The sequence below is a fragment of the Sceloporus occidentalis genome, unplaced genomic scaffold (genome assembly GCF_023333645.1).
Source record: "Sceloporus occidentalis isolate IW3139 unplaced genomic scaffold, rSceOcc1.0.p SCAF_6, whole genome shotgun sequence".
NCBI classification, from domain to species: domain Eukaryota; kingdom Metazoa; phylum Chordata; class Lepidosauria; order Squamata; family Phrynosomatidae; genus Sceloporus; species Sceloporus occidentalis.
In genome coordinates, this window is record NW_028316986.1 from 18,414,498 (window position 1) to 18,442,441 (window position 27,944).

Genomic DNA, 27,944 nt, shown 5'->3' on the forward strand with positions numbered 1-27,944 from the left:
CTTCAAATTTCCAGCATTGCAATAATTTGCAAAAGTTGCAAAAGTTGCAAAAATGACTTGAGCAATTAGAAAAACAGTTTACGCATCCAAAGAAAAGGGCAGACAATGTTACAGAGAAAATGCAAACACCACACAAGTAAGAGTTCTAGGTGTACATAATTTGCAATGTCCCAGTGTCTGCAATGCTAGAAATTTGGGGACTATAAGGAAATTTCACTGGAAGAGTTAGATTTTTTTATTTGGAGGGGCAATGTCCTCATCTCTCCCCCCCCCCCCCCCCCACTTTTGTTTCCATCTTCTCTGGGAGACCCTGACAGAGTGTAGGCCATATGGAGCTGGTTGTCCCTGAACTAGCTCCAAGAGAACTGGTGTTAGTTCCTGAGCCATTGGTTATTGATCCTTGGCAACCTTTGGGGAAAGAAAGGATTCTTTGTACCCAAAGGACATAAATATACAACTCGTTCCTGGCACACTGGGGAAAAACAATGCTGATCCCCCATATCAGACAGTCTGAGAAGCACTGAGACAGAGAAGCCATCCCTTGAATGCCATGTGACTCTCCACAGGCCTTTGAGGCGTGGTTTCAGAGAAGTGAGAGAACGTGAGTGTGAAGCAAGGAGGAGCCTGTCATTTCAGTGGACTGAGGAGAGGGCAATGTAAAGGCAAGGATGGCTCTGCTTTACCTCACCCTGATGCTGTTGCTGCTTCCCTCGGGGACTCGCTCAGGGTGCCAACATCCCCTCTGCCAATGCACAGAGAGGATGGCCTTTATCTGCCAGGAGAACAAGGTGACCTCTGTGCCACAGGACATCCCCAGGAATTCCACAGAACTGTGAGTAAGGAAGGGGAAAAGCAAAGAAACAGTGCCAAATGACATCGCAGGCTTTGCTCTTGTTTACAGGGGGAAGGAGCTCCTTGTGTAAAACATCTGGCCAATGATGAAGGCCTTCTAAGAGGGATGCTCAACTCCTCCAGAACCACAGCAACCCTTGACCTGTTCTTCCCTTCCCCAAAAGCATTTTGCAATCGCCCAGCCAAGATTAGTTCTGCCAAAGTTTTTTCTCTTGGTGGCAGCAAGTGTTCCCCAAGTAATTTAGATGAATGTGCCCAACACTGCCTCTCAAAATGCTGTTGCTTCGATGCAGCTGAAACTAAGCAGAGTTTTTGTGCTAAAGTGTAGCCAGTTTAATTGTGGGGGGGGGGGTTCCCCCCCATATTCCATCTGATAAAGAACATTCACTTTGTTGTTTTCAGAGCCTGGCATTTTCATTAGGATAGCAGTAGCTAGTTACCAAATTCTACACGGAGAAACGTTTTTCCCCATTTCTCTTAGTGAGGAGTGAGTGGTTTGCTTTCTGATAATAAAAAAGTACTTTGTGAACTTGGTGATGTTTCCAAAAGGAATCTTAGATAAAGTCCAAACAAAAGAGCAAATGGTCCTTATGGAGTGAACAGTACTAGAACAACTAATGAGAATAAATAGAGACAGCTCCCTGTGCTGGATTCTTCAACTGCAAGACAGTTTCTTAACGTTCCTATTTATTTTCCTACAGACTGACACAGCCAATGTTCTTTATCAGATGTTGCTCCAGTTCTCTAACACAAAGATTTACCACCAGGGCTTAAATCTGCGGGGGTCATCACAGGGAAAAAAATTATGGAGTTTCGTCACTTTTAACCAAAAACTACAACAAATGTTCAGTCTACCTCTCAGAGAGGTTGAGTCAGGATACGGAGCAGTTATTATGGCCCCTGTAATGGGAAGGTGCAAAAAGTAATGACAGACACCATCAACTTTAAAAGGTATTTTAGAGCAGAAGACTGTCATACAAATAGTAATGAAAAAACTAATTACACCACAAGTAGGCTGCTATTTTTCTTTCTTAAAAATGTCTATATTTTTACCTACTTCTTTCTTTATGGACTTATAATTAGGATGTATGAAAATATATAATTGGACTTTTAGTCAATAGAAATTTTATTCATTGAGTATGGATCCACATGTAGCCTGAACAGTACTATCCATACACAACGCAAGAGAAAGATATCCTAAGTCTTGAGGGAACCCACAGGTTTGACAAAATGCTAGAAAAAGGAATTATAAAGTGGAGAAGCAAAAAGCCCAGTGGGGACTGAGCACACTCAAGTGGCCACACACTGCCTGTCTGACTTTTGGATGATCAAATAAAAAGACAAGGAGAAGGAAATAAAGGGAGAAGGAGGGATGGAATGGAATGAATGGAATGGAGTATTCCACGAGAGGGCATGGCTGGCTGGTAGGTTGGAGTTTTGAAAGAAGCGCTTTACACTGCAGTGTTTTCTTGCACATTCTGTTTGTATTCACACATTTTTCATATACTTTATATATCACTGTTACTAACTGTAAACTTACATAGATTTTGGGTCCCCTCCCCATTCTCTTTGGCTAGATCTGCACTGCAGAATTAATGTAGTTTGAGCCGCCATGAATCAATGCTATGAAATTCTAGGAATTATGCTTTTGTGAGATATCTAGCCTTCTCTGCAAGAGAGATCTGGTGCCACAACAAACTACAAATCCTAGGATTCCATAGGATGGAGCCATGGCCGTTAAAGCAGTGTCAAACTGCATTAATTCTGCAGTGTTACAGCAGCCAAAATCTAGGAATATGAAACTTTCTTGGCACATTTCCCTAGAGCATTCATAAAACTTCTTTTGCCCTGTCATAGTCTGCCTGATAAAGAAATTGACTTCACCATTTATAACATATAAAATGTGGTTAATACTTACACAAACTCTGTAGTCCTTGCTCTGAAATTCCTTAGATGGTTCACCTAAGCAGGAACCCCAAAGTCTGCTTCAGATCTCATTTTAAGCTAAACTGTAGTGGCTGCTCTTTTCTCTTTCATCCATTTTTAAAAAGGAGCATTAGGTCTTCTCATCCATTTCTCTTATCTGGTCCTCTGTGAAACTAATCATTCAACAATCCAGAACTGGAAGAAAGGCAGATGGGAGCAAGGAGAGATAGAAAATGGTTATTAATCAACCCCCTAATAGGCAGAGAGCATGTGCGCCATAATATTCAGCAAAGAACACTTGCAAAGTATTTATAATTGCCAGCACAATATCTGCATCTGCATTGCAGAAATAATCCAGTTTCATACCACTTTTACTGCCATGGCTGAATGCTATGGAATTCTGGGAATTGTAGTTTGTTGTGGCACCAGAACTCTCTGACAGGGAAGGTGAAGTGTTTCACAAAATGACAGTTCCTAGAATTCCATATCATTGAGCCATAACCAGATTATTTCTGCAGTGTGATGCAGCCAATGCCTTCTGAGTGGCTGGCAGCACTCTGAAAAGTTTTGATATACTCACAATACTCACAATACCTGGATAACGTATTTAATTTAGAAACATTGGGGAGGAAGAGGTTGAAAAATGGCTTTATTGGGTGCTGAAAGAGAGTGGGAAGAAAATTCCTACACTAACAAGAATCTTCACAGTTTGAGATGGATTTACCCTAAATTTGCATTATGGTTGTTTTTCATAGAAAGCAGCATTTTTTTTCCAAATTATTTTCTAAATATTGTATGTAGCCTATTTCTTCACAGAAAAAGTTTTCTGCACAAAACAGCCATATATGATTTTTTGGGGGAGTACAGAATAAATCTCAAACTGAACACAATCATTGAAAGCTGCAGTTTTTAAAAGACTTTCTTACAGGAAAATTGTTAAAAATTACTTGTTGCTTCCTTCAAAAGGGAAATTGGCAAAGAATTAAACCTTAGTTACATCCCCTCCTCTAGCAAGTACATAGCACCTATAAAGTAAGTATTTGTTGTTATGTGCTTTCGAGTCATCTCCAACCTGTGGCAAGCCTATCAATGCGTTTTCTTTGTAAGATTTATCCATAGGAGATTTGCCATTACTTTCTTCTGAGGCTGAGAAAGTGGGGCTTGCTCAAGATCACCCAGTGGGTTTCCTTGGCTGAGCAAGGATTTCACCCCTGGTCTCCCAGAGTCCTTTTCCAGCACTAAAACCCCCACAATGTTCTGGCTGTCATGAATTAAGCATGAAAGTACATGTGAAAGGGATCTAGGAGTCCAAGTAGACCATAAGTTGAACATGAGTCAACAGTGCGATGCGGCATCTAAAAAGGCCAATGCGATTTTAGGCTGCATCAATAAAAGTATAGTGTCTAGAACAAGAGAAGTAATAGTGCCACTGTATTCTGCTCTGGTCAGGCTCCACCTGGAATATTGTGTCCAGTTCTGGGCACCACAATTCAAAAAGGACATTGAGAAACTGGAGCGTGTCCAGAGGAGGACGACTAAAATGGTGAAAGGTCTGGAAACCTTGCTCTATGAGGAACGACTCAGGGAGCTGGGGATGTTTAGCCTGGAGAAGAGAAGGTTAAGAGGTGATATGATAGCCCTGTTTAAATATTTGAAAGGATGTCATATTGAGGAGGGAGCAAGCTTGTTTTGTGCTGCTCCAGAGACTAAGACCCGGAGCAATGGATGCAAACTGCAGGAAAAGAGATTCCACCTGAACATTAGGAAGAATTTCCTGACAGTAAGGGCTGTTCGACAGTGGAACACACTTCCTCGGAGTTCTTTTCTCTATATACCCTATAGCACCTGATATTTGTTGACATCTCCTATCCAAGTACTAACCAGGGCTGACCCTTGCTAGCTTGCAAGATCAGATGGGATCTGCTGTCTTTTGGGTACTTAGGCCCTGAATTAAATTATATATTAACTTAAATCTAACATAATTATTCCACCCATAATTAGGATAGAATTATATTTTTCTTTGGGAATGGATTGGCTCAATATTCCACATATCAAAGCTTTTGGTTTGTTTGATTTTTTTTAAAAGGATTTGCTTAAATGGCTTTAATGCTGTGGATAACTTGGTAGAATTTTAAGCAGAACTTTTTTTTAATGTTTTTATATATCTTTTTTTTTATTTGTGTAAGCTCGTACCCACCAAGATTTCTCAAATTAAAACCAGGACACATGTGTCCAAGCAATAGATGGGTATGGTCAAGAGAATAAAAATTATTTATGAGGAAAAACAGACTATGGCGGGATACAAACCGCCATATAGTACATATTGTATACGTACTAGGGTTAGGAAGGGGCGGTGCTTCCGCACCCCCCTAACCCTAGTACGTATATAATACGTACAAGATGGCGGCGCCCCTTCCACATGGGCGCCGCCATCTTTACGTACTGGATGCATAGCGTCCAGACGTGTCGCGGCGCCTATGACGTCGCGAATGCACCAGCAGCGCCTCGCGACGTCATAGAGGCGCCGCAAAAAGAAGCTCCGAAATGGAGCTTCTTTTTTGCTCCGCGCAGGAGCCGCGCGGTTTGGCTGCTACGGCTCCCTCGCGGATCAAATTGTGCCGGCAGGGGAAAGCCGCAAAGCGGCGGTTTGTATCCCGCCTATGAGTGGCTAGAGCAGTTGGCTTTTGTCAGAACCTCCTGGGAGAGGCAAGATTTCACCCTTCCTCTCCTGTCCTCTCCTCCCCTCTCTTCTCCCCCATGTTGAGTTAACTGAATACAAACCACATTGCATTTTAAACTTTATTTGCGGCAATTAAAAGTAAGCTGAGGACTAAGAGGAAAAGTGGGAGGAGCAGAGGAAAACTGGGACATTTAAAAAGCAGCTGAAAAAGTGGGGTGGCAGAGGATTAATCAAATGGGGCAACCGGAGTATATGTAAGTTGCCTTGAGACCCAGCTCTGGAAAAAAGGTGGGATATAAATGAAATAATAGTAACAATAATGGTAATAATCACCACTATTGCCATCATTTAGCACCCTCCAAATATACTGCATGATATCTCTGACCATCCCCATTCTCTGTGTTGAAAGAAGATTATGGGAGGTAACAAGCAACACAACTAAAAAGCACCACATCAAGAAAGGCTAGGCTAGACTACTTATGACCTACATCTACACACATATGAATGAATGTCTACTGTTGCAACAGGATTTCCCTCTATCAAATCACCCTGTAGCATCTCTGGGTGGTGCATGGAAGATTGCTGAGAAGAAGGGAATGCATACAGTCAGCTGGTGCTTGGACACCACTGGCTACAACCCTATGACTGTGGTCCTGGGTACACTTATTTTAAGTAAATCCCATTGAAATCCCAAACGTGTAAGACAGTACTGTCCATATCAAGGATAGAGCAGGGGTGAGCAAATGAAGCCTCAAAGCCACCTTTACTGCTCTTAAGTCTCCCTTGGTCCCTCAAACTCCCTAAAGTACTCTTTTTCTGGCCCCAAAAGTGGGTGACTTGCCCTTCCTGGAGCCTCAAGTAGTGACAATTCACTTTTTCAATAGATTGCAGGGATGCATTGCTTAACCTTAAAAAAAATACCAATTTTTCAAACCAAGAAGTGGTCTTCTGGCCATTTCTGGGTTTTAGTTTTTCTTTGGGGACATTTTTGGAAGTCTTTCTGGCCTTTGGAGGGTTCCAGAGGCAAAAAATATGGCTTCTGGATCTGTCATAGGCTGCATCTGCACTACAGAAACAATGCAGTTTGACACCACTTTGTACGTACTGTATGGCACAATAGCAATAGCATTCATATTTATATACCACTTAATAGTGAACTTAGCACTCTTTAAGCAGTTTACAATCTGTAAACCAATCCCCCCCCCCCAACAAACTGGGTGCTATGCTATGGAATTCAGGGCTTCCTAGTCTTGTTAGCTATTCAGCCCTCTGTGTCAGACAGCTCTGATGCCATAACAAACTACAAATCCTATGATTCCATAGCATGGAGCCATGACAGTCAAACTGCATTATTTCTGCAGTGCAGATATAGCTACAGTTACCCATCCACAGAATTAGAGAAAGCACTGTAAACCTCAAGCAGAAAGCTCTCCCACTCCTCGTACATCACTTTTGTTATTAAATAAGGTTTCAAGAATCAAGCATTACCTTCTACATTGGATTGATAGTCATGATGGGAGTGAGAATGTGTGTGAAACAAACAGCATAAATAAATGAGCTGGCTCAGTGCGCTGACTTTGACCAAAGACTGACTATGAAAAGGGGGATTAGGTTTTAAACAACCATAGAATGAGCCTGAAAGGAGGAAATAGACTTTTACAATTCATGGAAATTATTTTAGTGATTGTGATCATTCTTGATGCTGTCTTGTTCTTTCTGTAATCATATCTTTGAACAAGATCACCCATTGAAGGATTTGTTCCATGAGTGCTGTTACAATGCAATAAAAATCCAGTGCTCTGTAAAAGATGAAGGGAAGAAATGGTTTCCTATGATTACCTGTTAACATTTTTAATGCCAATTAAATCTGTTGGAGTTATCAGGGATGAGTGTAATCCCATCCAGGGTTGTAGATATGAAGTGGGGAGGTGGGAATGAAGACATGTGCCCTTCATAAGAATTATAACCCCATCAATGTTTTCTTCATTCTTCAAATTTCTAGCATTGCAGACAGTGAGATGCTGAAAATCATTCACACCTACAACTCTTACATTTGATGAGTATATATTATATTGATACTGCCTACCCATTTTCTTTGTATCCCTACACTGTATTTCTGAAGGTTCAAGTGAAAGCATTTTAAGTTACTGCAATGCTAGAAATTTGAGAACTGAAGGAAAATTTTGTTGGGGGGGCATCCTTTCTACAGGGGACAATGCTCTCATTTTGCCATCCCCCACAACTGCTATCTGGATCCTATACCTTTTAGAAAAACCTTGATGGATTTCAGCTGAAGAATTAAATATGTGCTGTTTATTGAATAGTAAAGATAAAGGTAGTCCCTTGACATGAATGTCTAGTCATAACTGACTGCAGGTGGTGGTGCTCATCTCTGTTACTAAGCCTAAGAGTGTTACTAAGCCCCAGCCTGAGGCCTGCCATCAGCACAGAACAATACACATGCAAATCAATCCTGCATTCCCAGGCTCACACATTATATATATACATACTTTTTCCAGGAAAGCATTCTCTGAAGATGCCAGCCACAAATGCTAGTGAAACGTCAGGAAGAAAATCTTCTAGAACATGGCCACAGAGCCCGAAAAACCCACAAAAAAACATGGATGCCGGCCATGAAAGCCTTCGATGTCCCAAGAGTGTTGTCTGAGGACTACTCTGTGGGTCATGTGGCCAGCATTACTGCACTGAATGCTGTTACCTTCTCACCAAAGTGGTACCTGTTTATCTATTTGTATTTGCATGCTTTCAAACTGCTAGTTTGGCAGAAACTGGGACTAGGAATAGGAACTCACCCCATCATGTAATGCTAGGGCCTCGAACTACCAACCTTCCAAACTTCCAATTGTCAGAATTGGTGTCTTACCCACTAAGCCACCACATCCGTGTTTATTGAATAGTACACACCAATCTCATGTATATAAGCTGTTCATGGAATAAAATTAGTTTTGTGAATTACACTGAAAGTTAAAGAGACTTTGTTATCTGTGAGCACATCACATGTTTGTAGGAAACTGGATATGCCTGACAGAAATAATGTTAATGTATCTACAATGGGGATGTGGTGGTCAAATGGTTAAGACGCTGACTTTGTTGATTGCAAGATTGGCAGGTTGGCAGTTCGAGGCCCCGATGCCACATGATGGAGTGAGCTCCCATCACTAGTCCCAGCTTCTGCCAACCTATCAGTTTGAAAACATGCAAATGCAAGTAGATAAATAGGTACCACTCCAGTGGGAAGGTAAACAGCCTTCTGTGCAATCATGCTGGCTACATGACCATAGAATAGTCTCTGACAATGCTGACTCTTCAGCTTAGTAACAGAAATGAGCACTTTATCTTTTTATCTCCAAATATATGGGGTGGGATGTAGAAGAGAGAGAAAGAGAGAGAATGTGCATTATGCATACCAGTGTAGAATAATAATAATAATAATAATAATAATAATTTTATTTATATTTTCCCCACCTCTCCCACTGGATCGAGGCGGGACAGAATACTAGACAGAATTCTCAGAAAATCTGTACTCAAAAGCGTGTATCAGCCATGGAGCAGTTGCTGTCTCTCAGCCTAACCAATCTCACACTGTCACTAAAACAAAATGGAGGGTCACTTAGTATCTGCAAGAGTAGCTCCACTGAATCATTTGTTGAGTGTTGAGTCAGCATGGAGCATTTTAGCAATAGCATTTACGTTTCTATACCACTTCATAATGAAATCAGCACTCTCTAAGTGGTTTACAATCTGTGAGCCAATTGCCCCCAACCAGCTGGGTACTCATTTTACTAACCTAGAAAAGGATGGAAGGGTGAATCATCCTGGAGCCCTGGAATCATACTCACAACCTTGTGGCTACAGGACTGGCATTTAACTACAGCGCCACCAGGGCTCCTGGAGGTAAAGCCAATCGATTCAGTATCTCTACTGTTACTGTCAAAACTGACAATGAACTTGGACCAGAAGAAGGTATTCTATTACTATAACATAGATATGACACTATGAGCTAGGTTACCACATTAGATAAAGCACAGGGCTCCTAACACTTTAATGGTTATTTAAAAGAAGAAATTTCAGCAGGTGCTGGTTATCACACAAATAATGACTGGTTTTTGTTCCATCCAACCATTAAAGGGACAGGGCTGTCCTTTATTTTCCCCAGCAACCATATGCTGCACTCTTAAGAGGAAAGGTATTGCAAGTACTAAAATAATTTATTGACAGCCTCTTATTACATGCAGGATGTGGGGTATAGATAATTTTCTCCATAAACAAAAAAGAAAGACATAAGACAACCAACAGGCTGTATAGCCAAGCATTCCATTCCCAGAGTGGCCAGTCAGATGCCAATCAGGACATGAGCACAACAGTGCCCTTTTATTCATATTTATTAACAAACGGTATTGAGATGTATATGGCTTCTTATATGGGAGGCAATATTCAATCAGAATGATACCTTTGAGAGCCCCATCCCCCAAGAGTTTATCTATCTTTTTAAAGAAGGGGAGGGAAACATCCAAGACCAGAGGGCCCCTAAATTGGCAAAGTGACCCCAAGAGCGGGCACAATTGGGCATTTTTGACATTTTTAGGGATATATGGTCCACACTTTCCCCATTCCTGTCTTACAGCCATCCTTGGTGGTGGACATGGCTACATTTTGTAGAAGAAAATCTCATAGTTTTACTATACACCATGTGAATAATGTTCCTCTTTTTTGTCTAGGCTGAATCTCCTGGACGATTCATGGAAATGGTCTCCATATAGGGAATTTGAGAGTGTACAGGGCCTATTTGATGGTCCTCTTTCCCAATGGACCCCATTTCCTTCCAAAACCAGAGATGTGTGGAAACTCAGTTCAGGTTTCCTAGAAACACTGGGCAGGGGAGGGAGTCAAAACTAGGTGTAGGTTAGGAGTTTAAAGGAGAATCAAGATTCTTTGAGGTTCCTAAGAGTGAAATTTTTCTCTTTATTAAACAAAATGAAGAAACAGCAGGGTGATTTCGGGAAGATTTGGGGACACAAAATTGGGTGTGGGACTGGATGCTGCCCATAGGTTGTATGTTATCTAGCCCTAGTGTCAAGAAACCTTTAGCCTATGTTGGCCAATCAAAACTATGCGAGTATTTCTTGAGCCAGTAAGCAAGATGCTCACCCATTCATTTCAGGCCCTAAGATTTCTGGGCCAAAACTTGAAATTAAGTGCCTTTGCAAATTGAAACACTACACTTAAAACAATTAACCTTTGCAAAGTGCAGCCAGCTGCACAGCCAGCTAGAAGCTCTCTGCCTGAGCAAACATTTGCATGCAGCCTTGTCTCTTGGCTGGAACTGACTCCATCAAAACTGGAAAATTTAAACCCCTCACATGCCACTTGGAAACTATCCACAAAAACTAGGCACTCCAGGCACCACTCTGAAATCTGGCAGCCTTATCACACACCCATTTTGGCTGCTTCCTACAATCCCATTCCATTTTTTGGTTTTGATTGGCAGATGGGACAGGAACAAATGTTGACCCTCTGTCATATGTTCAGATTTTTAGATGGGCAGACTGCACTCAGGACTCAGGTCTTCTGGAGTCCTGGAGTTTGAAAAAGATATTGACAGTCATTAGACAAATTCCTTGTCCTTGATAATTTGAAATGTTCTTATAAGCGTCACCAAAAATCAAGGTTGCAGGAGATAGTCAGCATCTCCAGTCTGGTAACTATTGAGTCTAGACAGAGATGCTGAGAAGCCTAAACAAAAAGTCTCAATAGATGACCTCCAGTGTTGACTGTCTTACCCCATTTACCTCCAAGAAACAATTCTTAAAAATTCACTGTCTCCTTGACAGCACATCCTTTAAAGTGAGTTATGCCCTGAAAGAACAAAATTTATCATTGAGACATTTTTACAAGCAGTTTTGTTCAGTCATGTCTGCCTTGTCCTCTTCAAAACATTAAAAGATAGGGAGAACAAAGTTTTGTTTAATCAAATGCTGCCCTGGTCTGATTCACAAACACATACTTCCTTACTGAGCAAGGCCTTGCTAAAATGTTAGAAACATTCATAGAAAAAATGGCCAAGTCAACAAATGCATGGCTTGGAGTTTTCTGTGACCTCCTCAGTGCAAAAACTGCTGTTCTTGAAGGACTCTATGAGCAGAAAGGACCCTATTATTATTATTATTATTATTATTATTATTATTATTATTATTATTATTATTATTTTCATCCAGAGGCCATCATGAGGGCATGTGGGCTACAAAAGCAGCCTTGGAGCCACAGGTGAAGCTGTCAGTCTGACCTAAATCCACTCAGCTGAGCCAAAAATTCACATAATACTTTTTCCAGAGAGAATTTCTGAGATTTTTCCCCCTTTTCTCATCCACCCCATCCTAGACAGGGGAAATTTTGCAGAATTTTCTCCAGGTTATTTTAGATGGTTCAAAACAGTAGTCTGGTTGCCAAAATAATTGCTCTTACTACCACTTGCAAAAAGCAATCCCGGGGGGGGGGGGGGGGATTGTGCTAGTGCTACTACTAATTGCCCCAGAACAATTTCTCTCCTTCAAAAAAAATCCCCCATTTGTCTACCCTGAGAGAGGGTAGAACATTTTGAACATCTTTTTGCTTTCAGCTCTAAGGAAGCCATCTGTGTCAGCAGACACTGCCACATCTTGTGGCAGTCAACTCTAGACATTAAGTATCTGTTGCTTTTATTTGTCCTGAACTCGTGAGTCTATTGGCAACCAGTTCTGAAACTCAAACCTCCCACCCATGCAGTATGGATGCATCAAGTGGCTGACCTGCAAATAACACCATTTAACTCCAGAAGAGTTAAGGCACAATAGAAATTCCATACACAGAGTTTCTTGAGTTCATGACTCCACCAGATTAGGAAATAAGGACTTGGTGTACTTCTGAAGCTCCTTGAAACATATGCTCAAGAGTCAAGACAAATAGGGGGGGGGGGGGGGGACAGTTATTAAACACAAACAACAAATGTCCATGAAAACAAATGTGTTGTTTTTATCTCAAGGGTGAAGGACAATATGTCATTATTTATTTATTTCCCCTCTTTAAAAAGTATGTGCATTCAAATTACCTGCTGATTTTATGGAAATCTCATTAATTTTATAGGGTTTTCTTACGCAAGGAGTTCTCAGAGGTGGTTTGCCATTGCTTTCCTCTGAACATAGCCTACAGGATATGATATTCCTTGGCAGTCTCCTTTCCAAGTACAGAGCCAGTGTGGAGTAGTGGTTTCAGTGGTGGACTATTACACAGGATTTGAATCCCCACTCAGCCATGGAAACCCACTGCAAGACTTTGAGTAGGTCACACTCTCCTACGCACAAAGAAAGTCAAAGGCAAACCCTCTCTGGACAAATCTTGCCAGGAAAACTGTGTAATAGGTTTGCCTTAAGGTCATCATAAATTGGAAATAACTTGAAGGCACACAACTCCCTTCCAAGTAATAACCAGGCCTAACCCTGCCTAGCTTCCAAAATCAGACAAGATCTGATGCCTTCAGGTTATTTGTACTGCAGCCACTCACTCAAAACCACAAGGTTGCGAGTTCAAGACCAGAGAAAAGGCTCAAGCTTGACTCAGGCTTGCATCCTTCCAAGGTCGCTAAAATGAGTACCCAGATTGTTGGGGGCAAATTAGCTTACAGTTGTAAACTGCTTAGACACTGCTTAGGCGGTATGAAGCGGTATATAAATGAAGCTTGTTTTTGTTTGTTTGTACATACATAAAATATTAGACTGTGGATTCAAAAACTGTTTTTTCAGTGAATGACATGCTTCTAAGAAGTTCACATTTTGAGCATGGCGATGTGCAACTTTTGCAATGTATATGGTATTTTGAATTGTGTTTGGTGGCTTTTACTCATTGCTCATTTTTTAATAAGCAACTTGTTGCATTACATACTAAGTTGCCTGTTGCTTTTACAGTGGGCCCTTGGTATCTGCTGACGTTTGGTTCCTGCACCCACTCTGAATACCAAAATCTGTGGAGGCTCAAGTCCCAATATATACAATGGCCTAGTAAATAGGCACCCGTTATATAAAACGGCAAAATCATGGTTTGCTGTGTGACGGGGGAGCTTAAATATTTTGAAAGCATGGATGGCTGAATCCATGGATGCAGAATCCATGGATATAGATGGCCAACTGTATATTACTTTATCTTACTTTTGGAGGCAGGGGGGAATCAATGGATAACGTTTGGTTCACTTAGGGCACAAACAGACAGGCCAAAATAAAGCTGCTTCATGTCATACATCAAGTTGCTTCAGGTCACCTATTCTTTACGTGTGCTTCTTATTTTTCTTGCCTAAAATGAAGTGAGGGTCTGAACAAACAGGCAAAAATAAAGCTGCTTTGAGTCACTTTGGAGGTATGCTGTTTAAATTATGCATGCGTCCTAAGAGGACGGAATCTACACCAAAGCCACACTCCAGTCCATTATTATTATTATTATTAACCTTTATTTATAAAGCGCTGTAAATTTACACAGCGCTGTACATACAATCTTTTTAATTGGACGGTTCCCTGCCCTCAGGCTTACAATCTAAAAAGACACGACACAAAAGGAGAAGGTGGTGAGGAAGGGGATGAGGGCCAGCAGTTCTTCTCTACCTCTGAGGCCTGGATCAGGGAAGATGGACTGGAGGGAGGGCTTGGCTTCTTAATGGATGGTTAATCTTCTTCCAGGGAGGCCTGTTGGAGCTAGCCAGCCTCTCTAGTAGGATAATACATATAAAATACATAGCAATACAGGAAATGATTCAATAAAACAGGCAACAAAAGAGCATCAAATAGCAAGTGACAATTATGCAATGCCTGTGAACACTTCTCTGAACTGTCCTAAGGACTGGAGCGCCACTTTGGTGCAATTTCTGGCCTGTCAGTTCATTTTAGGCAAGAAAAATAAAGAAGCACATGTAAAGAATGGGTGGCACATGGCTTGATATATGAAAAGATTTAGGGGATGTCAGAACACAAGATCAACTTGAGTCAGCCATGCAATGTGGTGGCAAAAAAAATCAATGGCCTGTTACAGACTGCCAAAATAAAGCTGCTTCGGGTCTCTTTGGAGGTATGCTATTTAAATGATGCATGCATCCTAAGAATCCAGAAGCTGCACCAAAGCTCCACTCCAGTGCTTAGGAATGGAGTGTGGCTTTGGCGCGATCTCCAGACTCTTAGGACCCATGCGTCATTTAAATAGCATACCTCCAAAGAGACCCGAAGCAGCTTTATTATGGCAGTCTGTAACAGGCCAATGTAATTCTAGGTTTCATCAACAGGAATATAATGTCCAGATCAAGGGAATATCATGTCCAATTGATTAAGGCACTAGAACATTGTGTTTTCTGGACATCAGATTTCAAGAATGATATTGACATGCTGGAACATGTCCAGAGAAGGGTGATCAAGATGGTGAAGGGTCTGAAGACAATACACTACAATGAATGGTTAATGGATTTGGATCTGGAAGAGTTGGGTATGTTTTGTTGTCACCATGTGCCTTCAAATCATTTTCAACTTATGGCAACCCTACCACAGGGTTTTATTGGCAAGATTTGTTCCGAGGGGGTAATATGATAGAAGTAATATGATAGTTATCATGTGGAAAATCTGAAGGGCTGACATGTGACAGATGGAGTGATCTTGTTTTTCTACTGCTTCACATAAGACCAAACTCAATGAATTCAAATTACAGGAAATGAGATTTTGGCTACATTTTAGGAAGAACTCCCTGATGATAACATTTTTTTTACAATGTTATAGATTACCTCAGGAGGTGGTAGACTCTCCTTCACTGGAAGTTTTACACAGATGTTGAATGTGTATCTCACAGGGATGAAAGAGTGCTGGACAAGATAGCCTTTAATGTCCTTTCCAATACTATGATCTTATAACTGCCTTATATAACCAGTGGGATATTTCTATGTAGATTTGATTTTCTACCCCTCCTGCCCTTCACCTAAAGCATCTGATACCTTTCATTTTTCCCTTTTCCATCTCCATATGTCTTTCTTCCACCAGGCAGGTGAAAACAAGAATATTTCACAGAAATGTTAGTCAGTAAATTTAAAGACAGCTAAGGCAAGTCTTTTTTTTTTCCCTTCCCCTCCTCCTTTTACATTTCTGCATTTCAATTACAGATAAATGTTAGATCAGTTATAATCCTTGGGGGCTACACTGGCATACTAATTTGAAACTTCTAAAAAGGAGACGCTTCTGTGCTGAATTTCCTACTCATTCCCTAGGTCTCTTGCAGAGAGAAGCTGCACACAAATTTATTTCCAGAGCAAGAGTACACAACCTGTGTCTTCCCCTGGGGCTTAGGTACAGCACCCAGTTATGTCTCGCCACCTCCACACATATTTATGCACTACTTCAAGCCTATCCCACTCACCACAAATAATTGCCACACTTACCTATAGATTGTGCTTTCCCTGTTGCTACTGTTGATGCTCTTACATACCCTTCAATTGTCCCGATTTGGCAAGGATAATCCTGAAAAATTGTTTGTTGCCTCATTTTTTCAGTTACTTTTCAAATGCCTCACTTTCTCTCTCATCATCCCATTTCCCCCTTTGTCTTCACCTTACTGAGGCTGCATCTACATTGCAGAATAAATGCAGTTTGACACCACTTTAATACAAGCCTTGATGCAATGAAATTCTGGGATTTGTACTTTTGTAAGATCTTTAGCCTCCTCAGAGAGCTCTGGTGACCCCCAACAAACTCCATAGGATGGAGGGCAGGTTTGGGGGGAGCAAAATCATGGATTTTGATATGGCCTGTGGACAAGTTGAGGACAAAACTCAGGGGCATGTAACAAAGGATCTAAATGGAGGGGTCACAGTCTGGGCATGCAAAATGTGGACACAAACCTCCAATTTCCCTTCCTTCCCCACAACTTTCCCCAAGGCTGATGGCTTGCAAAAAAAAGGAGGCACAGACTTCCAATTTCTCTCCTTTCCCCACAACTTTCCCCCAGGCTAATGGCTTGGACAAATGGGGACACAGACCTCCAATTTCTCTCCTCTCTCTCTCCTCCCTCCCTTCTCCACAGCTTTTCCAAGGCATATGGAGAAGTATTACCATCTTGACCCATATATATATGTCTGCCTAGGATTTTGGAGCCCATGTTGGCCTTACATTTTTTGATTTGTAGATGAGTATATACGGTAACTTGGGGAAGCAAGAGAGGAGGCATTCCCAGTAGACTCAGACAAAAGCAAACTGCTGCAGCATCTTCCAGTGTGTTCTTGTGTGTTCCTCCTCATGAATAACTTTTGCCATCTTGACCACACTCTGACGATGTTTGGCTACATGGGTCCCAGTTTTCATTTGTGAGATACTTCCAGCTGATCACTGATAACGTGGTCACTGATAAAGTGATCTTTATCAGGGTGTTTGTAGCTGTGACTTTTTAACAGAAAGTACTCCACTCCTTGGAAGAAAGAATACAAAATTCCTAGAATACAGATGTGTATGCTTGTTCGAATTGCCAGATCAGGACTATCCCAGGTCTCATCTCAGAGCTGGAGTTGAGATCTAAGGACAACCAATTGCAATGTGATGGGGACAGTCTCTGGTCATGTCACAAAGCATGATACATTAAGCATGAACCAGAGTTGGAAAAAGTAAGGCACTCACATAAAAAACACCAAGTTTAACAAACTCTGTTCTGGACCCCTCCGCGTAAGGGAAAAAACACGGATGCTCAAGCCCCATTCAAGTGAATGGGGCTCATGCCCATGGCAGTGCGCGATGGCGCACAGCATGCGCATGCACCATTGCTTCTTCCAGCACAGCTTCCAGCATATGCTGGAAGCCACATAAGAGGTGTCCACATATGACACAGGCACACTGTACACACTTTTTAATACAGTGCTCTCACCCCTCTTGTTCTCTATATGAGAGAAGAGGGACAAGGCCCTAACATCTGGGATCCCTACCTCTTTATGCATCGTTACACAGTTGTGTACATGTGTGTGTGACCCCTGAGTCAATACCACAGGCGACCAATGTCAAAGTTATAAATAAGGAAAATGTGTTCCACCCCATGACTTATACTGGTGGAATTGCAATTCCCTGGCAAGGGAGTTTAGACTGAACTTCTCCCTACTGTCATTCTGCCAGCAGACAGAGACTTTTTCCTTCAGCCAGGTTTGGGACATATTCCTGGCTGCTGAGACAAGGGCTGCATCTGCACTGCAGAATTAATGCAGCTTGACACTACTTTAACTGTTATGGCTCAATGCTATGGAAATCTGGGATGTGTAGTTTTGCAAGATATTTAGCCTCTGTCAGAGAGCTCTGGTGCCACAACAAACTACAAATCTCAGGATTCTATAGGATAGACAATTAAAGTAGTGTCAAACTGCTTTAATTCTGCAGTGTAGATGCAACCAAGGAAGGACTCTTAGGGGCTGTGCAGACCAGCCGTTAAGGCCGGCCTGCGGGCGGAGTCGGGGTGTGGCGTCCATATAAAACACACCCTGACTCCACCCATGGCGGTATGATGCCGCACGCCGCTCCACATGGCATGCGGCATCACAGCGCTCCTCTAGCGCTGCATCCACATGAAGCAGTGCCAAAGGAGTGCCTTAAAGCAGTGCCCTCCCTTCAGCCACCATCTTGGGGGGAGAGAGGCAGGCAAGCTCCAACTGTCTGCCTGTAAGAAGAAAAGCCCTCCCTTCAGCCACCATCTTGGGGGGAGAGAGGCAGGCAAGCTCCAACTGTCTGCCTGTGAGAAGAAAAGCCCTCCCTTCAGCCACCATCTTGGGGGGAGAGAGGCAGGCTAGCTCCAACTGCCTGCCTGAAAGAAGACAAGCCCTCCCTTCAGCCACCATCTTGAGGGGAGAGAGGCAGGCAAGCTCCAACTGCCTGCCTGGAAGAAGAAAAGCCCTCCCTTCAGCCACCATCTTGGGGGGAGAGAGGCAGGCAAGCTCCAACTGCCTGCCTGTAAGAAGAAAAGCCCTCCCTTCAGCCACCATCTTGGGGGGAGAGAGGCAGGCTAGCTCTAACTGCCTGCCTGAAGAAGAAAAGCCCTCCCTTCAGCCACCATCTTGGGGGGAGAGAGGCAGGCAAGCTCCAACTGCCTGCCTGTAAGAAGAAAAGCCCTCCCTTCAGCCACCATCTTGGGGGGAGAGAGGCAGGCTAGCTCTAACTGCCTGCCTGAAGAAGAAAAGCCCTCCCTTCAGCCACCATCTTGAGGGGAGAGAGGCAGGCAAGCTCCAACTGCCTGCCTGAAAGAAGACAAGCCCTCCCTTCAGCCACCATCATGAGGGGAGAGAGGTAGGCTAGCTCCAACTGCCTGCCTGGAAGAAGAAAAGCCCTCCCTTCAGCCACCATCTTGGGGGGAGAGAGGCAGGCAAGCTCCAACTGCCTGCCTGGAAGAAGACAAGCCCTCCCTTCAGCCACCATCTTGAGGGGAGAGCGGTAGGCTAGCTCCAACTGCCTGCCTGGAAGAAGACAAGCCCTCCCTTCAGCCACCATCTTGGGGGGAGAGAGGCAGGCTAGCTCCAACTGCCTGCCTGAAAGAAGACAAGCCCTCCCTTCAGCCACCATCTTGGGGGGAGAGAGGTAGGCTAGCTCCAACTGCCTGCCTGAAAGAAGACAAGCCCTCCCTTCAGCCACCATCTTGGGGGGAGAGAGGCAGGCAAGCTCCAACTGCCTGCCAGTAAGAAGAAAAGCCCTCCCTTCAGCCACCATCTTGGGGGGAGAGAGGCAGGCAAGCTCCAACTGCCTGCCAGTAAGAAGAAAAGCCCTCCCTTCAGCCACCATCTTGAGGGGAGAGAGGCAGGCTAGCTCCAACTGCCTGCCTGTAAGAAGAAAAGCCCTCCCTTCAGCCACCATCTTGGGGGGAGAGAGGCAGGCTAGCTCTAACTGCCTGCCTGAAGAAGAAAAGCCCTCCCTTCAGCCACCATCTTGGGGGGAGAGAGGCAGGCAAGCTCCAACTGCCTGCCTGTAAGAAGAAAAGCCCTCCCTTCAGCCACCATCTTGGGGGGAGAGAGGCAGGCAAGCTCCAACTGCCTGCCTGAAAGAAGACAAGCCTTCCCTTCAGCCACCATCTTGAGGGGAGAGAGGTAGGCTCGCTCCAACTGCCTGCCTGAAAGAAGAAAAGCCCTCCCTTCAGCCACCATCTTGGGGGGAGAGAGGCAGGCAAGCTCCAACTGCCTGCCTGGAAGAAGACAAGCCCTCCCTTCAGCCACCATCTTGAGGGGAGAGAGGTAGGCTAGCTCCAACTGCCTGCCTGAAAGAAGACAAGCCCTCCCTTCAGCCACCATCTTGAGGGGAGAGAGGTAGGCTAGCTCCAACTGCCTGCCTGGAAGAAGACAAGCCCTCCCTTCAGCCACCATCTTGAGGGGAGAGAGGTAGGCTAGCTCCAACTGCCTGCCTGAAAGAAGACAAGCCCTCCCTTCAGCCACCATCTTGAGGGGAGAGAGGTAGGCTAGCTCCAACTGCCTGCCTGGAAGAAGACAAGCCCTCCCTTCAGCCACCATCTTGGGGGGAGAGAGGCAGGCTAGCTCCAACTGCCTGCCTGAAAGAAGACAAGCCCTCCCTTCAGCCACCATCTTGGGGGGAGAGAGGTAGGCTAGCTCCAACTGCCTGCCTGAAAGAAGACAAGCCCTCCCTTCAGCCACCATCTTGGGGGGATAGAGGTAGGCTAGCTCCAACTGCCTGCCTGAAAGAAGACAAGCCCTCCCTTCAGCCACCATCTTGGGGGGAGAGAGGCAGGCAAGCTCCAAATGCCTGCCTGCAAGAAGAAAAGCCCTCCCTTCAGCCACCATCTTGAGGGGAGAGAGGCAGGCAAGCTCCAACTGCCTGCCTGAAAGAAGACAAGCCCTCCCTTCAGCCACCATCTTGAGGGGAGAGAGGTCGGCTAGCTCCAACTGCCTGCCTGAAGAAGAAAAGCCCTCCCTTCAACCACCATCTTGAGGGGAAAGAGGCAGGCAAGCTCCAACTGCCTGCCTGAAAGAAGACAAGCCCTCCCTTCAGCCACCATCTTGAGGGGAGAGAGGTAGGCTAGCTCCAACTGCCTGCCTGAAGAAGAAAAGCCCTCCCTTCAGCCACCATCTTGAGGGGAAAGAGGCAGGCAAGCTCCAACTGCCTGCCTGAAAGAAGACAAGCCCTCCCTTCAGCCACCATCTTGAGGGGAGAGAGGTAGGCTAGCTCCAACTGCCTGCCTGAAGAAGAAAAGCCCTCCCTTCAGCCACCATCTTGGGGGGAGAGAGGCAGGCAAGCTCCAACTGCCTGCCTGGAAGAAGACAAGCCCTCCCTTCAGCCACCATCTTGAGGGGAGAGAGGTAGGCTAGCTCCAACTGCCTGCCTGAAAGAAGACAAGCCCTCCCTTCAGCCACCATCTTGAGGGGAGAGAGGTAGGCTAGCTCCAACTGCCTGCCTGGAAGAAGACAAGCCCTCCCTTCAGCCACCATCTTGAGGGGAGAGAGGTAGGCTAGCTCCAACTGCCTGCCTGAAAGAAGACAAGCCCTCCCTTCAGCCACCATCTTGAGGGGAGAGAGGTAGGCTAGCTCCAACTGCCTGCCTGGAAGAAGACAAGCCCTCCCTTCAGCCACCATCTTGGGGGGAGAGAGGCAGGCTAGCTCCAACTGCCTGCCTGAAAGAAGACAAGCCCTCCCTTCAGCCACCATCTTGGGGGGAGAGAGGTAGGCTAGCTCCAACTGCCTGCCCGAAAGAAGACAAGCCCTCCCTTCAGCCACCATCTTGGGGGGATAGAGGTAGGCTAGCTCCAACTGCCTGCCTGAAAGAAGACAAGCCCTCCCTTCAGCCACCATCTTGGGGGGAGAGAGGCAGGCAAGCTCCAAATGCCTGCCTGCAAGAAGAAAAGCCCTCCCTTCAGCCACCATCTTGAGGGGAGAGAGGCAGGCAAGCTCCAACTGCCTGCCTGAAAGAAGACAAGCCCTCCCTTCAGCCACCATCTTGAGGGGAGAGAGGTAGGCTAGCTCCAACTGCCTGCCTGAAGAAGAAAAGCCCTCCCTTCAGCCACCATCTTGAGGGGAGAGAGGCAGGCAAGCTCCAACTGCCTGCCTGAAAGAAGACAAGCCCTCCCTTCAGCCACCATCTTGAGGGGAGAGAGGTAGGCTAGCTCCAACTGCCTGCCTGAAGAAGAAAAGCCCTCCCTTCAGCCACCCTCTTGGGGGGAGAGAGGCAGGCAAGCTCCAACTGCCTGCCTGGAAGAAGACAAGCCCTCCCTTCAGCCACCATCTTGAGGGGAGAGAGGTAGGCTAGCTCCAACTGCCTGCCTGAAAGAAGAAAAGCCCTCCCTTCAGCCACCATCTTGAGGGGAGAGAGGCAGGCAAGCTCCAACTGCCTGCCTGAAGAAGAAAAGCCCTCCCTTCAGCCACCATCTTGAGGGGAGAGAGGCAGGCAAGCTCCAACTGCCTGCCTGAAAGAAGACAAGCCCTCCCTTCAGCCACCATCTTGAGGGGAGAGAGGTAGGCTAGCTCCAACTGCCTGCCTGGAAGAAGACAAGCCCTCCCTTCAGCCACCATCTTGGGGGGAGAGGGGCAGGCTAGCTCCAACTGCCTGCCTGAAAGAAGACAAGCCCTCCCTTCAGCCACCATCTTGGGGGGAGAGAGGCAGGCAAGCTCCAACTGCCTGCCTGAAAGAAGACAAGCCCTCCCTTCAGCCACCATCTTGGGGGGAGAGAGGCAGGCAAGCTCCAACTGCCTGCCTGGAAGAAGAAAAGCCCTCCCTTCAGCCACCATCTTGAGGGGAGAGAGGCAGGCAAGCTCCAACTGCCTGCCTGAAAGAAGACAAGCCCTCCCTTCAGCCACCATCTTGAGGGGAGAGAGGTCGGCTAGCTCCAACTGCCTGCCTGAAGAAGAAAAGCCCTCCCTTCAGCCACCATCTTGAGGGGAAAGAGGCAGGCAAGCTCCAACTGCCTGCCTGAAAGAAGACAAGCCCTCCCTTCAGCCACTATCTTGAGGGGAGAGAGGTAGGCTAGCTCCAACTGCCTGCCTGAAGAAGAAAAGCCCTCCCTTCAGCCACCATCTTGAGGGGAAAGAGGCAGGCAAGCTCCAACTGCCTGCCTGAAAGAAGACAAGCCCTCCCTTCAGCCACCATCTTGAGGGGAGAGAGGTAGGCTAGCTCCAACTGCCTGCCTGAAGAAGAAAAGCCCTCCCTTCAGCCACCATCTTGGGGGGAGAGAGGCAGGCAAGCTCCAACTGCCTGCCTGGAAGAAGACAAGCCCTCCCTTCAGCCACCATCTTGAGGGGAGAGAGGTAGGCTAGCTCCAACTGCCTGCCTGAAAGAAGAAAAGCCCTCCCTTCAGCCACTATCTTGGGGGGAGAGAGGTAGGCTAGCTCCAACTGCCTGCCTGGAAGAAGACAAGCCCTCCCTTCAGCCACCATCTTGAGGGGAGAGAGGTAGGCTAGCTCCAACTGCCTGCCTGAAAGAAGAAAAGCCCTCCCTTCAGCCACCATCTTGGGGGGAGAGAGGTAGGCTAGCTCCAACTGCCTGCCTGAAAGAAGACAAGCCCTCCCTTCAGCCACCATCTTGGGGGGATAGAGGTAGGCTAGCTCCAACTGCCTGCCTGAAAGAAGACAAGCCCTCCCTTCAGCCACCATCTTGGGGGGAGAGAGGCAGGCAAGCTCCAAATGCCTGCCTGCAAGAAGAAAAGCCCTCCCTTCAGCCACCATCTTGAGGGGAGAGAGGCAGGCAAGCTCCAACTGCCTGCCTGAAAGAAGACAAGCCCTCCCTTCAGCCACCATCTTGAGGGGAGAGAGGTCGGCTAGCTCCAACTGCCTGCCTGAAGAAGAAAAGCCCTCCCTTCAACCACCATCTTGAGGGGAAAGAGGCAGGCAAGCTCCAACTGCCTGCCTGAAAGAAGACAAGCCCTCCCTTCAGCCACCATCTTGAGGGGAGAGAGGTAGGCTAGCTCCAACTGCCTGCCTGAAGAAGAAAAGCCCTCCCTTCAGCCACCATCTTGGGGGGAGAGAGGCAGGCAAGCTCCAACTGCCTGCCTGGAAGAAGACAAGCCCTCCCTTCAGCCACCATCTTGAGGGGAGAGAGGTAGGCTAGCTCCAACTGCCTGCCTGAAAGAAGACAAGCCCTCCCTTCAGCCACCATCTTGAGGGGAGAGAGGTAGGCTAGCTCCAACTGCCTGCCTGGAAGAAGACAAGCCCTCCCTTCAGCCACCATCTTGAGGGGAGAGAGGTAGGCTAGCTCCAACTGCCTGCCTGAAAGAAGACAAGCCCTCCCTTCAGCCACCATCTTGAGGGGAGAGAGGTAGGCTAGCTCCAACTGCCTGCCTGGAAGAAGACAAGCCCTCCCTTCAGCCACCATCTTGGGGGGAGAGAGGCAGGCTAGCTCCAACTGCCTGCCTGAAAGAAGACAAGCCCTCCCTTCAGCCACCATCTTGGGGGGAGAGAGGTAGGCTAGCTCCAACTGCCTGCCCGAAAGAAGACAAGCCCTCCCTTCAGCCACCATCTTGGGGGGATAGAGGTAGGCTAGCTCCAACTGCCTGCCTGAAAGAAGACAAGCCCTCCCTTCAGCCACCATCTTGGGGGGAGAGAGGCAGGCAAGCTCCAAATGCCTGCCTGCAAGAAGAAAAGCCCTCCCTTCAGCCACCATCTTGAGGGGAGAGAGGCAGGCAAGCTCCAACTGCCTGCCTGAAAGAAGACAAGCCCTCCCTTCAGCCACCATCTTGAGGGGAGAGAGGTAGGCTAGCTCCAACTGCCTGCCTGAAGAAGAAAAGCCCTCCCTTCAGCCACCATCTTGAGGGGAGAGAGGCAGGCAAGCTCCAACTGCCTGCCTGAAAGAAGACAAGCCCTCCCTTCAGCCACCATCTTGAGGGGAGAGAGGTAGGCTAGCTCCAACTGCCTGCCTGAAGAAGAAAAGCCCTCCCTTCAGCCACCCTCTTGGGGGGAGAGAGGCAGGCAAGCTCCAACTGCCTGCCTGGAAGAAGACAAGCCCTCCCTTCAGCCACCATCTTGAGGGGAGAGAGGTAGGCTAGCTCCAACTGCCTGCCTGAAAGAAGAAAAGCCCTCCCTTCAGCCACCATCTTGAGGGGAGAGAGGCAGGCAAGCTCCAACTGCCTGCCTGAAGAAGAAAAGCCCTCCCTTCAGCCACCATCTTGAGGGGAGAGAGGCAGGCAAGCTCCAACTGCCTGCCTGAAAGAAGACAAGCCCTCCCTTCAGCCACCATCTTGAGGGGAGAGAGGTAGGCTAGCTCCAACTGCCTGCCTGGAAGAAGACAAGCCCTCCCTTCAGCCACCATCTTGGGGGGAGAGGGGCAGGCTAGCTCCAACTGCCTGCCTGAAAGAAGACAAGCCCTCCCTTCAGCCACCATCTTGGGGGGAGAGAGGCAGGCAAGCTCCAACTGCCTGCCTGAAAGAAGACAAGCCCTCCCTTCAGCCACCATCTTGGGGGGAGAGAGGCAGGCAAGCTCCAACTGCCTGCCTGGAAGAAGAAAAGCCCTCCCTTCAGCCACCATCTTGAGGGGAGAGAGGCAGGCAAGCTCCAACTGCCTGCCTGAAAGAAGACAAGCCCTCCCTTCAGCCACCATCTTGAGGGGAGAGAGGTCGGCTAGCTCCAACTGCCTGCCTGAAGAAGAAAAGCCCTCCCTTCAGCCACCATCTTGAGGGGAAAGAGGCAGGCAAGCTCCAACTGCCTGCCTGAAAGAAGACAAGCCCTCCCTTCAGCCACTATCTTGAGGGGAGAGAGGTAGGCTAGCTCCAACTGCCTGCCTGAAGAAGAAAAGCCCTCCCTTCAGCCACCATCTTGAGGGGAAAGAGGCAGGCAAGCTCCAACTGCCTGCCTGAAAGAAGACAAGCCCTCCCTTCAGCCACCATCTTGAGGGGAGAGAGGTAGGCTAGCTCCAACTGCCTGCCTGAAGAAGAAAAGCCCTCCCTTCAGCCACCATCTTGGGGGGAGAGAGGCAGGCAAGCTCCAACTGCCTGCCTGGAAGAAGACAAGCCCTCCCTTCAGCCACCATCTTGAGGGGAGAGAGGTAGGCTAGCTCCAACTGCCTGCCTGAAAGAAGAAAAGCCCTCCCTTCAGCCACTATCTTGGGGGGAGAGAGGTAGGCTAGCTCCAACTGCCTGCCTGGAAGAAGACAAGCCCTCCCTTCAGCCACCATCTTGAGGGGAGAGAGGTAGGCTAGCTCCAACTGCCTGCCTGAAAGAAGAAAAGCCCTCCCTTCAGCCACCATCTTGGGGGGAGAGAGGTAGGCTAGCTCCAACTGCCTGCCTGGAAGAAGACAAGCCCTCCCTTCAGCCACCATCTTGGGGGGAGAGAGGCAGGCAAACTCCAACTGCCTGCCTGAAAGAAGAAAAGCCCTCTCTTCAGCCACCATCTTGAGGGGAGAGAGGCAGGCAAGCTCCAACTGCCTGCCTGAAAGAAGACAAGCCCTCCCTTCAGCCACCATCTTGGGGGGAGAGAGGCAGGCTAGCTCCAACTGCCTGCCTGAAGAAGAAAAGCCCTCCCTTCAGCCACCATCTTGAGGGGAGAGAGGCAGGCAAGCTCCAACTGCCTGCATGTAAGAAGAAAAGCCCTCCTTCCGATAACCATCTTGGGAAGAGAGAGGCCTGGCCCGAAAGACTAAGAGCCCTCTTCCGACCACCATCTTGAGGGGGAGAGAGGCCTGTTATGTTTGTTTGTTTTTTACTTTGTATTGTACTTGCTGTTGTTCACCACTTTGACCTAATTTGGAAAAGCGGTATATAAATAAACATTATTATTATTTATTATTATTAAAGCCATGGCTATCACACCCTTTCCAGAGCGCAAAAAGGAGCTGCTCACGGCATGTGGTTGCCGCATCCCCGATCTGGCACAGCTGAGGTGGCTGCAGGCCGCCCCTTAGGGGTGGTCTGCACAGCCTCTTAATGGGTGAGTGCTGTACTATTTTAAACTTTTACATAGCTTTGGATCCAGTAGTATTTTAATAACAGGTTTTCTTTAATTGAAATTGTAACTTTACTTTCAATCTGAATTATTAATAGTAATTAAAACATGATAGCTTGACTCCTAGTGTAAGTCCTAACTAGAGTAAACCCTTTGAATCAATGGGATTTACCTATGTGTTGACTCATCATTCAGCAAGTGATTCAGTGGCTCTGCTCTAGCTGAGTCTAACACCAGAACTGAGGCCTATAACTTTTTGAGTTTTAATCTTTATCTATTGTTAAATCTTCTTCTAAATTATCTTGAATCCTACTTTTGGGAGAAATGTGGGATATAAATCAAATCAAATAAATTATGAAGAGCCTCTGAATAATAAAGTATGAAAAATACAGCAGATTGCTCAATTTTATATAATACTACAGGTCCTCTTAAATTTTGCAAACCTTTGAATCTTAAGCAGAACTTCAGAACGTGTTTTTTTTTTAACAGTTTCCAGGGAGCATGGGCAGTGGCCACTTTAAGCAGGGGATTCTGGATGTTGTAGCTCCAACAGTAACTATTCAATGTTTTGTATGGGTCTCAGTATGTAACCCAGTTGTGAATGCAGCTCCCTGGACTGTAAAAATTATGAAGACTGGTTCCAGTTTAGAAGGGGAAAGGGAGGCTTTAATATTTCTTCCATCAGCGTCATCATCATCATCCCATCTTTCTCAAGCTTACAATTTTTAAAAACAACAACAACAATGTAACAGCTATAATATATAAAACATGAACATTTGGAATTAAGCATTTGATTGTGTATTCCTGCATGGCAGAGAGTTGGACTGGATGACCCTCATGGTCCCTTCCAACTATTATTGATGTGATTTGTTTTATATTTGATGTTTTTAATTTGTTTTTCTTTCTATATGGTAATTTTATCTATTCCTCTTTTAATTGTTACTATCTTAGAGTGTACGCCTTGGGCAGGCTTTTATATACTCTTTAATTTTACCGACTTTGTACAGCGCTGTGTATAATTACAGCGCTTTAGAAATAAAGATTAATAATAATAATAATAATTCTATGATTCTATGAAACAAAAGTTTTAGAGAACTGTTTAACACCACACAAAATCAAAACATTCACGACATTTAAATGATTTAAAACTACACTTAAGGAGATAAAATGCAATTAAAATATAAAGTGAAATTGAAAACAGTTCAACTGAAAACAGTACAACATCCTCTTCTCTCTCTCTTTTTTTTTAAAAAAAAGCTTCTGTTTTAAAAAGCTTCCAGAATAGAAAAGTCTTTGCCTGCTAACAGGACAGCATAAGAAGGCAATCTAGCTTCCCTGGGAATGAATTGCCAAAGTCCATGTATTCATTCATTCATTCAAATAAATAAATAAATTCTAGGGACAACAACCGAGAAGGCCCTGTCTTTGCGTTCCTACCAACAATTATTGTGATGGTGATAGGACTGGCAAAAGTGATTTCCTGATGATCTCAAGGCCTAACAACAATAGCATTTTTACACCAAATTGTTTTGAGGATGTAGAAAGTGGTACTTAAAAGTATTCTGTTCACTTGTCTTTGCCTTGAGG

The 27,944-nt window shown here is 45.9% G+C and overlaps 1 protein-coding gene across 2 annotated transcripts in view; it reads left to right on the forward strand.

Moving 5' to 3' along the window:
* The first annotated feature begins 655 nt into the window (after positions 1 to 655).
* The window catches only part of LOC149310446 (follicle-stimulating hormone receptor-like), a 149,951-nt gene continuing 122,662 nt past the window's right edge, over positions 656 to 27,944 (forward strand). For both annotated transcript variants that reach the window (XM_089528963.1, XM_089528964.1), the window contains exon 1: positions 656 to 832. In XM_089528963.1, coding sequence (XP_089385089.1) covers positions 669 to 832 — 164 coding nt within the window. In that variant the 5' untranslated portion in view covers positions 656 to 668. The remainder of the gene's footprint in view (positions 833 to 27,944) is intronic.